The 16,374-nt window shown below is 41.6% G+C and overlaps 1 protein-coding gene across 1 annotated transcript in view; it reads right to left on the bottom strand.

Moving 5' to 3' along the window:
- slit3 (slit homolog 3 (Drosophila)) overlaps positions 1-14,521 on the bottom strand; it is a 229,941-nt gene extending 215,420 nt beyond the window's left edge. Inside the window, exon 1 of the mRNA XM_044040094.1 lies at positions 13,761-14,521. Coding sequence (XP_043896029.1) covers positions 13,761-13,951 — 191 coding nt within the window. The 5' untranslated portion in view covers positions 13,952-14,521. The remainder of the gene's footprint in view (positions 1-13,760) is intronic.
- Between the last annotated feature and the right edge of the window lie 1,853 nt (positions 14,522-16,374).

Here is a 16,374-nt window from a genome sequence, read left to right as displayed (position 1 = left end):
GCTCCTCTGTTTGGGATTTTTAGGCATGTCTAAAATATGGCTGGATGGTGCACTGTAGCCATAGTTATCATATGAACGATATCAGCACACTTTATCAACGGTTTACCCGCTCGCTCGTGAGTAAATGCACCTGCTTCTACATTACTGCTTTTGGTTTAGCTGAGATGTCGTTCTCTTTTAGAGGGGGGGAGGACTCTGTGTTTGTGCATAGTGTGATGGTAAACTGCAATGAAAATGGCAGAGAGGGAGACTGTGAAACACTGTGACTGCCGCACGAGCTGTGGATGTGCAGTGCACCTGACGGTGTGTGGAACAATCACTGATATATAGTCATTCAAGTAATTTACTCCCCTTATTTTACTATTCCATTTGGATTTACAGCCAAGAGGACAAATGAAATTATTTTAGTAATTATTTTACTTTTCTGTCAACGACCCAAGGAAAGCATAAATGACTGAAACATGAAATGACTGAAACATAAGCAAAACATTTTGAATGATTATTTTTGCCGATCAAATATCAGCCTTGAAACGTTCTGCTGTGAACCTCCGAACCGAACACGGAGCCAAACATTTGGACACTAAAGCAAAAGGATGAAGAAAACGGGAAAAAAAAATCTGAAATGAAATTCATGGCTATGATTTTCATCGACATTGCGTTGCCAGATACTTATTTGACAGCGAGCCGCTCCGCCATCATCCAAACTGGATGCTGCTAGTTGTTGTCACAGGCGATTGCTAGCTGCTTTGGAAAGAGAGGCAGCTTGATGAGTCTCCTCTTGGATGTGATGAAAAACTCAGTGCTGCATTGATTTATCATGTTTCATCTTTGGGAGAGAGGCACTTTTACTGGGAAGAAACTGATTTTGATTTTTTTTTTTCCTCCCTCTTGTTGATATGTAATGTCATGTATACTTTCCATTTTGAGTGACTCTGAGGCAGTATCCAATCTGGAAATTTCTGCTCCCCATCACTCGACCTCTATCCATCCTCTCCTCCCTCTGTTATATGTCACTCCTTATCTTTTCACATTTGGCAACAACCTCTTAGTTTTCCTTTTTTTTTTCCCCTCTCTCCTTTAATCTATCTCACATCTGTCCTTTCCCTTGTCACTGATCTTTAATGTCAATCTGTCCTTCAAAGCCTGCCTCAACCTGTGTTCCCAGCCTTCCTCTCGACTTTTTCCTTTCTAATCTCCCTTCTTTTACAGTGTCTACCCTTCTCTCAATCTCTCATGTCTTATCTTTCGCTGTTTCACAGTTGACTAAACTGTTTTTCTTTGCCTTCCTCCGTTTTTCTCTCTTTGTGTAATCTCTCCCCTTTTATCTCGATCTCTCACTCTTTTATGGTCGGTCCGTATTTTTTCCTACCCTAATCTCTCCATCCTTATCTCCATCTCTCTCTTGTTCGCAGTGGAAACTTGTGCGCTCACCAGGGGAACAGCTCTGTGGTCAAACAAACAGCGAGGATACAGGGCCAGGTGGAGAGCGCAATGACATCATCCTGTCGAAAATCACGGCATCGCATCTTAAGACAGCCAAAGGCGCTGCCAGGGGAGAAAGAAGTGCGATGTGGAGTTGAATTACAAGCAGAAGTCGATCATTTTCATGTTGTCTTTAAGTAAAAAAGGTAACATGTATCCATATCACAGCCATAGAGTAAGTCATGAAGTTATATTATGTATAACTCGCTGACAACATATAAAACAATAGTCTTATATGGTAGCTGGTAACACACCGGCTTGTTTCTTTGTAGGATGAGTAAAGTATAGACGACAGCACCTCAGTGCTTTGTCTCCTCAGCATTAAAGAAAAGGAGGCGTTCGTTGAAATACAGAGCATCAGAATCAGGTGCAGTGTATTGACTTTAAACATATTGAATGTGGTGTGATTGTGCATTGGAATGAGGACAGGCGTAATCAGGCATCCGTCTCAAAGAGAGAAGTTCATATGAAAGTTACTGCACTTGAAGACAGCGTAGAGAAACTACAAAGAAGTTCAAACTTCAAATGTACAGTATATAATCACGATATTCCTATGATGATTAAACATTTAGAGCCAACAAAATCAACATGCCTGATTGAAGACTGGGAAGATACAATGCAAAATTAGGGCCGCTGTTTGAACAATGTAAAGTAAGTGGGGCGTGGGCGCTTTTACGCATCTGGTGGGCTGGAGCTTGGAGATCCACTCCACCCAGCAGTAAAGCTTAAGTTAGCTTTAAATTTAACTGACCAGCTGCCGGCTAGAAAACCAAAGAACAAGAGGCTTTTGCACAAAAAGCCTTAACTACTGTTTGTTTCCATTATGGGCTGATGATAAGGTATGCGTGCGTGCGTGTGTGTGTGTGTGTGTGTGTTTGCAAGAAGTGGATAAGACAAGAATGCAAACAGCAGGTGTTCGGGGGAATTAATATACCATACAACATGCACACACAAGAGGCACAGACAGCTCCCCACCACAGCTCAGCCCAGACCAGTGAATCAGCGAACCCTGTAGTCTGGCTGTTAGGCACACAGAGTGTAAAAAGGTATATATGAGGTGGGTGACTCACTCACAATAAGGGAGGCATATTAAAAGAGAGTTTTTAAACAGCCAGAAAACTACAAAAACAGTTTGCTAATCTCAAGATAAACATTCATAGAACTTGTGTGTTACATCTTAAAGTGTAATGACCATAGGGATACACACTGAACCCTTGTTAAATTGACGTTTAAGAAAATTATAATGTGATTATGTGTTGTTTTGGGATTAATGATCAGACTTTACTGGTTGCAATTACTATGGCATGACCTCTCCCAACTCTGTGGGACGGGCCATACTTTCACAGAGTATGGCCCGTCCATCCCGTGTGTTCATCCATCCTTGCTCGGTGCCGACGCAGAACCGACACAGTACTAGCACAACACTCAGCAGTCCAACACTTTTAGTTGTGGCCTTCTTCTATTCTTTGTCCCCATTGTGCACATATTAGCATCTGTCTAGGTTTTCCATTTTCTTGACCTTTGGCATCTTTTTCCTGTATCTGGGGACAACAATAAAGAAACAGCGAGTAAACTGTTTCCTCTCTTTGTTCTGTCTCGGTCTATCCGTCTCTGACACCGAGACATTTCCTCTTTTCACTTTTGCTCTCACTTTATCAGCCACTGCATCCTTATCTCTCCATCCCTCCATCCTTTTGCCTTTCATCCTCTGCTGCTCTGCACAGAACGCTTCGTTTCCGAGTGTGTTCATTTCCTGTGCTAATCTCCTGTTATTTTCCACAACGCTCTTGTACCTCTTCACTCTCTCATTCCTCCTTTCTTGCTCTCCACTCGGAGATAGGTATGCTCAATTTCGCTCTCTGAAATCTCCCAGTTACGCAAGAAATCCTAATTGCCTTCTTCCTTTTCCTCTGCTCTCCATGACAGTGTCGGCCAGCGGAGGCGGGAGGGAGGGAGGGGGGCAAGGCATCAAACCATTCAAAAATAGCCTTCAGTACTCCCTTGTTTACAGTAATTGTAATCTCGCTTGATAGGAAAACAAGGTGCGAATAAAACAATGACAAACAAAGCAGGAAAAACATGAAACAAGGGTCAGAGCTGAAACCAAAATGCAAACGTTTTCTGCCGCAGTTTCATGAGGGACACCAGTCACGTCCAAACAAGCGCTCCCACCGTCTCCCTCTTCAAATGGCAAAGCGGCTTTACACCCCATGACTCAAAGAAGCAGAAACCGACGATGAGGAAAACACACACACACACTGTGTGTGCCAGACACAGGAAAATGAAAGTTCTATCAAGATACGACAAAAGAAATGCAAAAGAAAGCCCGATAATTGGCGGTGAGAAGAAGCAGCATTTATTTATTTTTATAAACTAACATCCATCAATGTCTCTCACACAGAAAAATAATTATTCAGAGGTTGTGTGTGTCTCATGTTGATTATATTCTTATGTACCCGTCTCAGATTCATGAAGCTGCTTTAATAAGCTAATCACATACATGATCACTTGGTCCATCATATTTTTTTTTCAGAGAAATGGGGTGCGATAAATCTTTTTATATTAAATAAAAATTCTGATCTCAATTCTAAGCAAAAAAAAAGAAAGAAAAAAAGTAATGACTCTTATTTGATCCATAATCCTGCGGCCCTAACACGAGTTAGACCAACATTTATTGTAAAAATGTCTGCAACTTGAAAATAACTCGGTATCGAGGGGGGAAATTTATGCTCCTACTAAAGCTTTACGAATCTGCCTCATAAACCAACGGAGACAGAAAAGGAAAGAGACTGAAAGCAAAGTGATACAAATGAAGTGGGAGTTCTGGTGAACTCCAGCCGAACACAAGTACACACTGTGTTTACAATACACTACCACGCGCACACACTCACACACACTCACACACAAGCGTCTTTTAATATCTGTGTGGTCACAGATCTGACAAAATGGTTTAAGCAACAATGTCACTTTGGAGAGAACTATATTTCTATAGCAACAACTGGGGTTGCTATAGAGACAAACATCCAACTGCTGGATGGTGGCATATTTCTGGTATTGAAATTACGGCGAAGAACTAATTTACGACGAGAAACGTTGCCGGAGTGAAGCGAAACAGTTGCGGTGCAAAAGATCGTGTGTCACATATGAATGCTATAAAATCAAAAGATGTAAATATGGAAAGTGTTCAAAAGAATGACACCGTCTCTGTATATGCCATATATTGTCTACATGAGTTTACAAGAGTGTACAGGTTTTGGAAAATTTGGTGGTGGTGGTGGTGGTTGGGGGTTGTGGAACATTCATCCTCCTGTGCGATCGTTTACCGCTGTTTTGACTTTCTGTCATAGTGATGCTAATGGATGGTGAACTCTCCTCTATTACAGAAGTGCTCTCTAGGATACCAGGCAATCATCATGAGAGCAATCACACACACACTCGGTTACACTAAAGGCCGGTTACACATGAGGCAACGAGGCAAATAAAGACACAAACAAGAGGTCAAGGGAAGAACTTAATGACCCTGCTCACGTGTCACCCGTGACATCAACTGTTCCCTTGTTTAGACTGACTTCTGTTGCAAGAGTAGAGGTTTTCTAAAAGCGACGCGCTTCCCAAGCATCTCGGCTTAACAGCTACACATTTAACAGCAAATTCCATGCAACCGAGGACGCCAAGCGTGTCGCGCCGCCTCAAAGACACTGTTGTATTTCCAAGTGTTTCATGCGGTGGCGAGTGCTAACGCGTCAACTCGCAGCTACATCTTTACACAATACAAGTCGCTCTGTGTTCTCTCCGTTTTACCAAATTTGCAAAGTCTGCCCAAACTTTTCGAGCACAATGTCGCACATAATTGCATGACAATGGCGGCCTCTGCATCAATATTGGGACCACTGAGAAGCGTAAAATGCTCCCCAACTACCTTAGTAAATTGCACAAATCGCAATCAAAAAATCACATTTGGTAAAAAAAACAAGGGAATTTGGAAAATAAAGGTCTGGTTAATGTGATTTGTTGTTTATTGCCACTGCAACCAAGACAGTGACCCCTCTGTTGAAGACAGATTCTCGCGCAGGCTATGCAAACATTCAATATTCTGTGTTCCTTGGTGTAAATCTCCCTCAATACAGATAAGGTAATGCTACGAGGAATAAATTAACAAATGAGTAGGAGAATTTCTTTCCCAAAAATAGCGATGAAAGCAAAGAGGAGAGGAGCAGAGACATTGATAAAGGAGACAATAGTCAGTGAAATATTTTCCCTGCAACCGGCTGAAGGACACTTATTTTCACTTCATGAAGGAAAATCCTCTTTGGATGCCGCGCAATACAGGAGCCTCAGTTTCATCTGTATTTTAGTTCTCGTATTTTCAATTTGGCTTAATCTCAATCCGACTCCGCTTTATTCTCTTAGTATATGTTCTGTCATTCCGTCTGAACGTCTACCTCACTTTTTTTTGTCTTTCTCACCTTTTTCTCCTCTTGTCTTTGTTTTTTTTTTTATCCCAAACTGATTTTTTTTAAACCTGATGGAGGTCAAGTCATCATCTGTGTCTTTGTTTCCCGTCTGTCACGATGGCTTTCATAATCTCTATTCAGTGTTAATGCCACTCAGCCGCAGTAAAATTCATGGCTCGGTGTTACTTTTAAACACGCAGGCTCGACCACATCAGGGAGACGCCTGCGAGCATAGCTTAACTGAAGATTGGACTGAAAAGGGACAATTATGGTGCAAGTCACACTTTCATACTGTACACAAGTAACGCATGCGCTGCCACATGCACAAAAATAAACACATATATACAGCATATATATATAGTATTCCCAAATAGAGAGGAATTGTACGCATAGAAACACACGGAGAAAAGTCACCAGCAGTGGGGATATAATGTGTTGCTTTGGTGACAGTGGTTTCACAAAACAGTGGCACAGCTTGTTAACATCAAAACGACTCTAAGCACAAACACAGAGCGCAGTTTGAGTCTGACACACACTGAAATCTGTGCTGATGACTTCTGTTTGAGCAAGAAGGTCGTCCTACAGCCGATTGCATCTCTAATTCAGTGAAGTCATGATAGTGCACTGTGTTCTGTACATGTGTGGCTACATGCATTTAAACTGTTTATATGTTTGTTCAGGATGTAAATATACCTTTTTTCACGTGTGTGTGTGTGTGTGTGTGTGTGTGTGTTCCTGAGCTATCTTTGCGAGCACTTGTTTTTAGATCTTGAGGTTGGAGATATTTCTGCAGAGCTTAGGCTGGTCCTCACTTCTTCAAAGGCCTCGTTTGAGGGTTAAAAGTTAATTTTAGTCACATGCAAACTGGGTCTCAATTTAGCAGTTTTGGTTGTCAAATTATCATTCCTATCTGTAATCACAACAGTCGGACATAAAGAAAAAACACAAGTCCACAAGCGGCAGACAATCACGCGGGTCTTCATCTTCTCGCCCAGGTTATCAAAACTTACTTTGAAGAGGAAGCGAAGGCAAACTGTGAAATAATCACCTAAAGTGTTCACTGCAAACATCCATCACAGTTAAGAGACTATTTCAGTGGACCAACTTTGACCTACCATACTTTGAAGAGCAATAATCTCAGACAGCAACACTTAACTCTGGCTGAATGTAATGAGATGTGTCAAAGTAATGAGTGCAAAGACAGAAGCAATGGCCAAAACTACAACAGTAAAACATGCATATGCTGACACTCACGAGCACAGTACACTTACTGTATGTGTATATTTAATGCATGTGCCATTGTGTGCACATCCTTCTCCCTGCCCTGTTTGTGAGCCATGGGAATATAGCATGTTTGTGTGTTGTGTTGTGTTGCATTCAGCTTCTCTTCCCAGAAGGGCAGTGCCCAGCGTCAGTGCCAGCTGGCTGCTCCTCTGGCAGCCTGAAAGTCACTATATGAAAAGGTCAACTGCCCACACACTGAAGAAACACGAGGAAGAGAACATCACCCACTGACCTAGAACTAAATATTAATGTACCCCTCACCTGTGCCATTTGGCACATCATCATAACTGAATCAAACACAGAGGAGCACAGAGCTGTTGCTATAAAGGTGGCTTTACAGTCGATGACAGGTGTGACGTACAGATGCTGTTTGAGAACAGCAAGCTTATATTGTGGTTTCACTTGGGAGTTTAGACTTGTCTATCACAGCAATGACATCCAGCTGCTCCTCGCATGTATTACAGCATCAACACTATAACCACTAAAGAGTCAAGAACATTGAATAATGACTTTTATTCAGCAGTTACTGAAGAACTGAAGCTTTCCTCAAAGACGTGCACAATAACAAAGCACGGGAAAAGAATACCGAGCGGTGAGTGAGGCTTAGCGAGTAGAGCTTCATTGAAAAGTTCAAAACAGTTTTGTCGCGTATCTTTAATTACTTTGCTGTGGTGACCAGTCAAATTAGGGTCAGCCCACTCTACACACGTCCAGACTTGGACGTCCAACTACAAATTTCGGAATTACTTGTGAACAACACTTTACTTTACGAGTTCAAATCACACAGGCCCTGATTGGAGCCCACATAACCCAGCAGAATATTATCTGTAATGCCTTCAGGCAAACGCTCAGACCGCAAGTGAAGGCAGCCGGGCCAAAACTGAAGCAAACACAACAGAGTTCTTCGGTGATTACGGATCGTTCTTGATCCAGTTAAATGATACTGAATTGAGGGGAGCGTGAACTGTGTCGGCACAAATTAGGACCACACATGCACCAAAATGCGCTCACTGACCTCGACTTCAGGTACACCAACTGCTCGTTAACACAGGTATGTGCGATGCATTTGGGCCTGTAGACACGATCAAGATGATTGAGTACTGTTCCTTCCTGGTGCTCTTTAGTTTCAAATGTCTGTGCGTTTCTGTCTCCATGTGAGCAGTTGGCATCTGTAATGTTGCATTACTGCCGTCTTCTCTTCTTTCCTTTGCCTCTTCTCGCTTCCTTCTTCACTTGACTGAACCCTAACACTACCTACCACCAATTCATGACTAACACAAACCTCAACCCGACCTCAGAGATGATGCTCTGCCTTATTAAGACTCTGGCCCTATCTATATATCTATATATATAGATATATAGATATATATACATACATACATACATATACACAGTATACATACTGTGTATGTATATATGTATGTATATATATATACATATATATGTATGTATGTATGTATGTATATATATATATATATATATATATATATATATATATACACATATATACACATATATATATACATATATATATATATATATATATATATATATATATATATACATATACATATATATATATATATATATATATATATATATATATATATATATATACATATATATATACAGTATATATATATGCACCCACACCAGTCCCACTATGGAATGTCATTTCATAGCTGAGGGTGTGGTGGTTACAGCATCAAATAGCCAATCAACACCACACTTTGATATGAGCCAGAAGCAGATGCACACCCACACACAGTGGCATGATCCAACAGTTGTGTGCACCATGGGTTGGCAAACTGAGGGGAAATTAAAAGTCTATCCTGAAGAGATGTTGGCACACTGAAAGAGTGTGTGTTTAAGAGGCAAGACTGAGCGGTGAAGAGAAGTAGAGACAAGGTGGAGGTATGGAGAGAGAGAGGGAGAACAAGAGCAAGAGAACAGCGAGAGAAACAACATTGGCGGAAAGATAAAGCGCTTGAGAGGGGAAAAAAGAAAGAGAGGGAGAAAAAAGTCAGATGAGGCTAGGGAAAGTAGAGAAGGTGTTGCTCATAAAAAAAAAAATAAATAAATACTTGCCAAATGTGGCATTAGTGAGGGAACACAAAAAATAGGCTGTTAAAATCAGAATTAATCTGCATAAAGTTTGCTGTGGGAGTTCCACTTCCAGCAATGACCTCATTCAAACGCGGACGACGTCAACGCGAGCGTACTCCGTTTGACATGCCCCACACATCGTCTCCGGTGTCAGAGTATGAAGACACATGATCACACAGATGTTTTTATAGCCCTAGCAAAAATAAATGTAAAAGTATAAAATCAAAACACATACATACACACTATAAACTCAAACGTTTCCTGATTGCAGCTGAAGGCCCCTACTTGACTCTACACAATTCAATTTCCCCCAGACTTTATAGCAGCTATAGAGGCAACAGTTTGGAATTTGCAGCTCTGTGTGCACGTGTGTGTGCGCGAGCGTGTGCATTCCCTGTAGGGCAGGTGTGAATTGGACTCGGGAGAGAAAGAAAAGCCACCGCAGTTTCTCCAATTCATTTTAGCCGGCCTCGTTAAGTCTGATAAGCCTCCCCCCGAAACCCTCCACTCAAATTAGATGCAAATGAGGTCTCAAGTGGCTTCCCAAGGAGGGCATTACAGAATTGACTGGCCTGAGGTAATCTGCAAGGCTGTCTGTGTGAGTGTCTGTGTGTGTACTGTGCACTTGTATTTGCTACCTCTTTCGGACCCGTTCTGGCATAAACACCGACCTTGTCGGGACCAGTAGTCCTGATGAGGACCAAAACCTGGTCCTAATGAGGCAGGAGGAACTGGTTAAGTTTAAGGATAACATTTGATTTGGGTTAGAAATTCACAGGTTATAGTTAGAAATAGTGCTTGGTAACACTGTCCAAGTTAATGAAAATGAATGCAGCGTCCTAAGAAGAATAGCTGTGCAAATCGTGTGTGTGTGTGATGAGTGAGGGGTTGAGGCCACCACTGTTTTTCTCTCGTTAACCTTTCCAAATGCTCTGTTTATAATAGCGAAGGAAATGGGGCTTTCAGGGAGTTTCATTCTGTGCTTATGACAGGTGGACTCTGGCTCTGAATATCAAGCTCAACCCTTCACTTCCAAATGTAACAGAAGCAAACTGGAATCTAGTTATATCCCGTGTGTAATAAAGAGAGCAAGTAGGAACTGCCTCTAAAGTTTAAATGACCATGCTTAACGCTTTACAGTGCCAGTCATTTTCCAGTTTGATTTCCTTCCATATAAGCAGCCATGGGAAAATCCACACGGGTACTTTATACAGGTTTGTGTATTAGTGCATCTTAAAGTTATTTAATCTCAAAGAACCTGAACTGTATTTCATTGCTGTACCCAAATATCCCATGACCTGTGTCATGTACTTGCTCACTGAACAGTGATTTCTCCACATTTGGTTTCAGTCCCCTCCACAGAGTCTGAATGACTTTGATTCGGTACATGTGGCTCGAGACTGATAAAGGAAGCAGCAGAGTAGTAGCCGAAAAAGATTTTCCACTCAAGATAATGTGAAAGACTTGTCCCTTACTCAAACAGCATGTCTTTAAGTTTTGTTACACTGCATTCTAGTGTGGTGAGACAACTGTATCTGTTCGCCTCTGTGGATGTCTCCTCGTGTAATTGTTTGAACATTTCTACAAAAACGAGTCAGCTTTGAAAGAAAAGTTATGCGAGTTTGTGAAACTGACAATAATTTCCATGTGAGACACATCCACACAACAAAATGGGAAAAGAAACGCCAAGTTAGCAGGAGATAAAGTTAGACAACTAACTAAACAACAACCATGCTCACATGGTACCATTAGTTAATATTTAAGACTCTCTACAGGCATTTTTATTTGACTTCCTCTTCACTACAACTCTGGGCCATCACTGGAACACATACAGACTGAAAGCTGCAGACTTTTCAGAGCCATCTTTCAAACCTTCAAGGTGCAAGCGCTCTATCCAAAACTTGGGTTTTGACTGGAGTCCTGTATTCTTTTAAGCCCATGTGCAGCTTCAGGCCAAACTGATGCATACCAGCCTTCAGCCAATTACCGCAACATTGCGACACTGCATTGCCTTTGAACAGTACGTGCGTCCCGCTGCCAGGAAACTTCTGAAATAACAGATACAGTAAATTTAAATAGATTTGTGACTCTAATTTTGATGTTGTCTGCCAGCTTTTGTTGGCACAAAACAGTCAAGTTATACCCCGACACCGACAATGTCATAACAAATGTCGGACTAACCTTTCACTTGGCTGTGGCGTAAAAGCCGATGAGCTTGTGAATGTTTTAATGTATAATTTAGCGCCGTTACACCGCTCTCCATCTGCTTTTTTTGTGTGTTTATGATTACACTAATCCTTTACGGAGTACTACAACGGGGGAAACTTGCCACATTACAGAAAATATGGGCCATGCGATTTGTAAACTTGTCCCAAAGAATCATCAATCAAAACAATGTTTAAAAAAATATGTATAAAGATTATGAAGACAAACCTACATGCTAGAAAGAGTTATGAAATATCAGCCATCAGCAGGACCTTTTTGGACACGCTACTCTGATGCAACGTTTGTTTTTTTACTCACACAGAAACAAACTTGGCACTCTGGTTGCTAGAATCTGCTGTCCACATGCGTTTTATTCCAGCCATCAAACCCAAATCCCTCCTCGCGGTAATAATGCTCATGTCTCTTTCCTAAAAAGTTTCCCATCTGCCATAACCTTTAGAACTGGAATCTCATCCATTTTAATGTCTCCCATCGCAGACTCCCTAAAATATATCTGCAGAGAGAAGGGGAGATGAAAGCGGACGCAGAGCGAGAGGAAGAGAAAGAGGGAGGAAAAGAGCAACTCTTGGCCAAAGTCGCAGCTGAAACACTGACCTGGATAAATCAGGGAAACATAAACACATAGTTTCTAGACGAAGGCAGTGGGAGGGGCACTGCTACCCCAAATATTCCACTCCGGGGACCCCGAAGAGAAGCAGGGGACCCCCCCCCTTATCCCACCTCCCCATCTCAACCAGCTCTAATTATTTATTTTTCTTAGGTGTAAATGCCTTCTGGGGATTGCTATGTAAAAGCTAACAGGTCCTGGGAGGTCACAACAGCCCGGTGGGATAGAAGAAGTACGGTGTTTGTTGTTCGCACTTATAACACGCAAGAAACACAAACACACGGACGTAAAAGAAATGCAGATATAAACATATGAAAGAGTAAAAATCCATATACAGGTGCATATCATGTGTCCATCAGCCAGCAGTAAACCCCCCCCCACATTCACACACACACACAAATAAAACCCCCACTTCCCTGTGCAGCCCACTGATTGTGTTTGTTGTCTCAGGGCTGGGTCTGTTGTTGATCCCCCGCGGGGCTTTTGGCCACTACGTTATCATGCATAATCACTTCCATACCTTAACAGCATAGGTGTGTGTTTGTGACTGTGTGTGTGTGTGGCTACAGGGATGCAAGATTATAGGCTAGAAGTGGCAGCAGCATCTGTCAGGTCTGCTTCTGCCTTAGGAGTGAATATCATGAAATATAAACTGACATCAGGGTCAGAAAACATTAAAGTTCTATGGGATTTTTTTTTTTGGGGGGGGGACAAGTCACTGAGAGTTTAGTTAAACTTTAGGAAAATGTGAAACTACTGCAAAGAGAGAACAGGAGAGTATAAAAAAGATTTAAGGACCCTGCTACTTCTTCTCACCTTTCATTGCGATCCATTTAAAAACTTTAATGGTCAAGTACGCTTTGCTTTCAGGCTGTTTTTCTTAACTGCCTTTATTCATTTGGTTCACTGGTGAATTTCAGGGCTCTTTCTTGTGCAGCCTCTGTTAAGCGCACGACAAGAGTGTACTTTCAGACACAAACTGATGTCCCTGGGAAGCCATCCTTTGTTTTGTATACAGATAAATGTAGTATACGCGTATTATTATTATTATTATTTTGGTCTTGAAAGCCGTCACCCACATAGATTTATGACTTTACAAATGGCAAAAGTTCCTCAGCAGTGGGAACTTGTACTACAAATTGAAAACACTCAAAGTTTCTCTGAACATAAAATGAACAGTTTGCTGCGAAATCTGCAAAAGCACATCTGAGTTTAAATACATGTTTCAACTTCAATGGTATTCATCCCCAAGAAAACGTGTAACAGGTGAATCCTATGATTTTTAATAATTTTAAAACATGTTAGTCATGTTTAAAAGTCACGTGAGTGTAGCCTTTGGTTAAAGTCTCTGATGATAATTAGTCATATCCAATAATCTCCTGAATATCAAATATTATATTGAAAATGCATAAACACAAAAATGTAACTAGTTTGATAAAGTGAGTCCAGTCAGTAACGACTTCATCAATTCCGTTTCAACCAGTCCGTGAATTAGAAGTTTTACATACAATTAAACTACTGCACAAAACTAGTTGTAAGAGAGGTCATATGTCAGTTTTCTATGATGATGATGATGATGATGAAGATGAATTCACACTTACAGGCGCTCGGCATTCCTCGGTACTCCTTTAGGCACTGTCTTCAGACCCAGACCCTGGCAGTCCACATGAGACCCGGAGCAGCTGCACTTGTGTGGGCATCCATTCACCGTGGTGACGCACACGAGCAGCGTGAAAACCAGAGCCCAAACCCGGCAGAGCGCAGCCCGTCTCTCCGGTCCTGTCGGAGGCATGATATCCACTAAAATAACTCCCAAACAGAGGTTAATTGAATATCCGTGTATGGGGAGCGGAACGCTGTGGAAGTAAGGATCCCGGGGAGAAAAAAAAGGTCAAGAGAGGTCGTTTGATTGTGTTGTAGAGTTAAAAAAAAGAACAAGAAGAAAGTGATGGAAGCCAAAAAAAAGTCATGAAGTTCAACAAAGTTTCTCTCAGGAGAATCGCGCAGTCAACGGCTGCTTAAAACGCCCCCTTGCCATTGAAGAAGGGGAATAAAGTGAGAATTTGGACCTGACACTTTGCAAGGACAGCGTTTTCTGTTTAAAACATCTAACCGCGCGTCACGGAGCTGGGTGCGTAAAAGTCAAACGTGCCCCATTCACAAGAAGTTATCCGCCTGACTCGTGAAGTTCCCAAGGTGAACGAGCTCAGATGGGGTGTAACCTCTTTCCTGGGAACATCCCATCGGCTGCCGGGGACTAAAAAAGCGAGAGTTTTCACGGGAGTTTCAATTAGATATAAAAGTTGAGAGAGCAGAGGCGCAACACAGACTGGTGCGCCAGGAGGTTGTGAGAGAGGCAGATTTAGGTTTCCCCCCAAAACCTCCCTCTGTCTCCCTCCCTCCCTCCCTCCCTTCCTTTCTCCCTCTCTCCCTCTCTCTCTCTCTCTCTGTGTTGATGTCACCAGAAAAGTGAGCAAGCGAGCTTCACAAACTTTCACTTGTCTCTCATCTTCCCTGCAGAAACACTTTCTGTATAAACTCGGCCACTTTCCCACACACGAGAATTAAAAAAAGCCCTGAACTCTCAGCCCGTCCAGATCCAACAGTGTTCATGTATGTTTTAGCCAATTTCCCCAGCAGCTCTTCCTCTTATTTTATCATGGCTCGTTCATCATCTTAATGATCTTTATGATGATACACTTTCTTTTATGCCAAGACCCTTTTTTGTGTGTTAGCCATCTCTCCGGCTCCACCGATGCATCATCCTCGGGGAGTCTGTGTGTGTTGATTAATGCTCTAACAGGCAGCAGATGACACCAAAATGCTGACTGATCAATCAGTTTACCTCGTTTTATCAACACACAGACAGACAGAGAGAGACACTAGTTATGCTCTTGTGGCAAAAGCCATCAAGTATAAAATGGATGAAGTACACAGCAAAGCTTTTAAAAGAAAACCTTAAGACATTAACCTCCAAACTGATGTGAGAAAGCATATGTGTAATGCACTCTTTTAGAGTTATTGCTCATCCAGCATCGACTCTTTGTCACAACTGAGATGTTCTAAGTGTTTCCTCTGGTTTAGACCTAAGTAAAAAAAAAGGCTGCTGCAGATCCTTGCACGCTGTCCTACAGTACATCATGTTGCATTGTAACGGCTGCCCTCTATTGGTTAACATGGGAACTGACAGAGTAGAGACTCAGCATTTTCGCTGTCGCAGCCATGAGACATTTCCCACTTTTCAATAATAAATGGGTTAATTCGATTCATTTAACGGGGATTTCATGCATTTTTTAATACATTTGAAAAGATTCCTCACCAGCAGCAAATCAGTTTGTATAATGAACAGAGGGAAGATTATAAATATTGTAATATCTTATTTCCAGACTGAGTAATTCACCGTCATTCTGGAACTCTGATTAATTAAAAACTGGGTTTTTTTGGCCAGCTAGTTGTTTATAAGAATTTATTGGAATGTTTGTGAAACTGTGTCTCTTATCTTTTGTCACAATATTTGTCTCTGTGTGTTTATTCATGTCTGATACAGCTTGATTCATGGTAATTCTGTGTGCTCTTGTCTGTGGGGATAACAGTCTTGTACGTGATGCCTGATCACACACACTTACTTTTTCGTTTTCACAACAACAGGACTGATGTCCATTTTATTGCGGTAAAATGAGGAATCATCTGAGTAGAGGCGTTTTTTAGAGTTAAGCGTATTTCATCAGAGGTTTAAATTTAAGCCCAAATCCCATATGTTTTGTTTGTTAAACACAATGGCAGTGTCTAATTTAACCACAAGTGCAGATGTGTATCACGTGTATAAAGACTTTTCATTTCCAATATTCCTTTTAGACAGCCATTCAACACGTCCAATTTTTTTATTATCTTTTTTTCTCTCTTCTTTTTCACGGGAAGTTCCCCGTTTGGCTTCAATAAGTTAATTTACTATTTAAGGAACAGAAGAAAATCGAGATGCTTGGAAACTATTTTCATTTTGATGGCAGCAGCAGCAGCAGTGCAAGCAAAGCAACACAGCTCTTTTTTTCCCAGCAGCTAACTCCTCTTGGGAAAACTGCCATGTGCCCAATGTCATACAGGGAATTTAAATCCCCTCCAGAGTTTCATTGGTCTATAGGTTTCCTCCTCACTGGCTGTGCTCACGGAGGTACAGCAGAAGGCTGTCGAGAAGAGTGAGTAAAAGCCTCTCTGAGG

Source organism: Solea senegalensis, linkage group LG12 (genome assembly GCF_019176455.1).
Source record: "Solea senegalensis isolate Sse05_10M linkage group LG12, IFAPA_SoseM_1, whole genome shotgun sequence".
NCBI classification, from domain to species: domain Eukaryota; kingdom Metazoa; phylum Chordata; class Actinopteri; order Pleuronectiformes; family Soleidae; genus Solea; species Solea senegalensis.
Note: the sequence above shows the minus strand (reverse complement) of the source record. Positions and strands in the feature narration are given on the sequence as shown.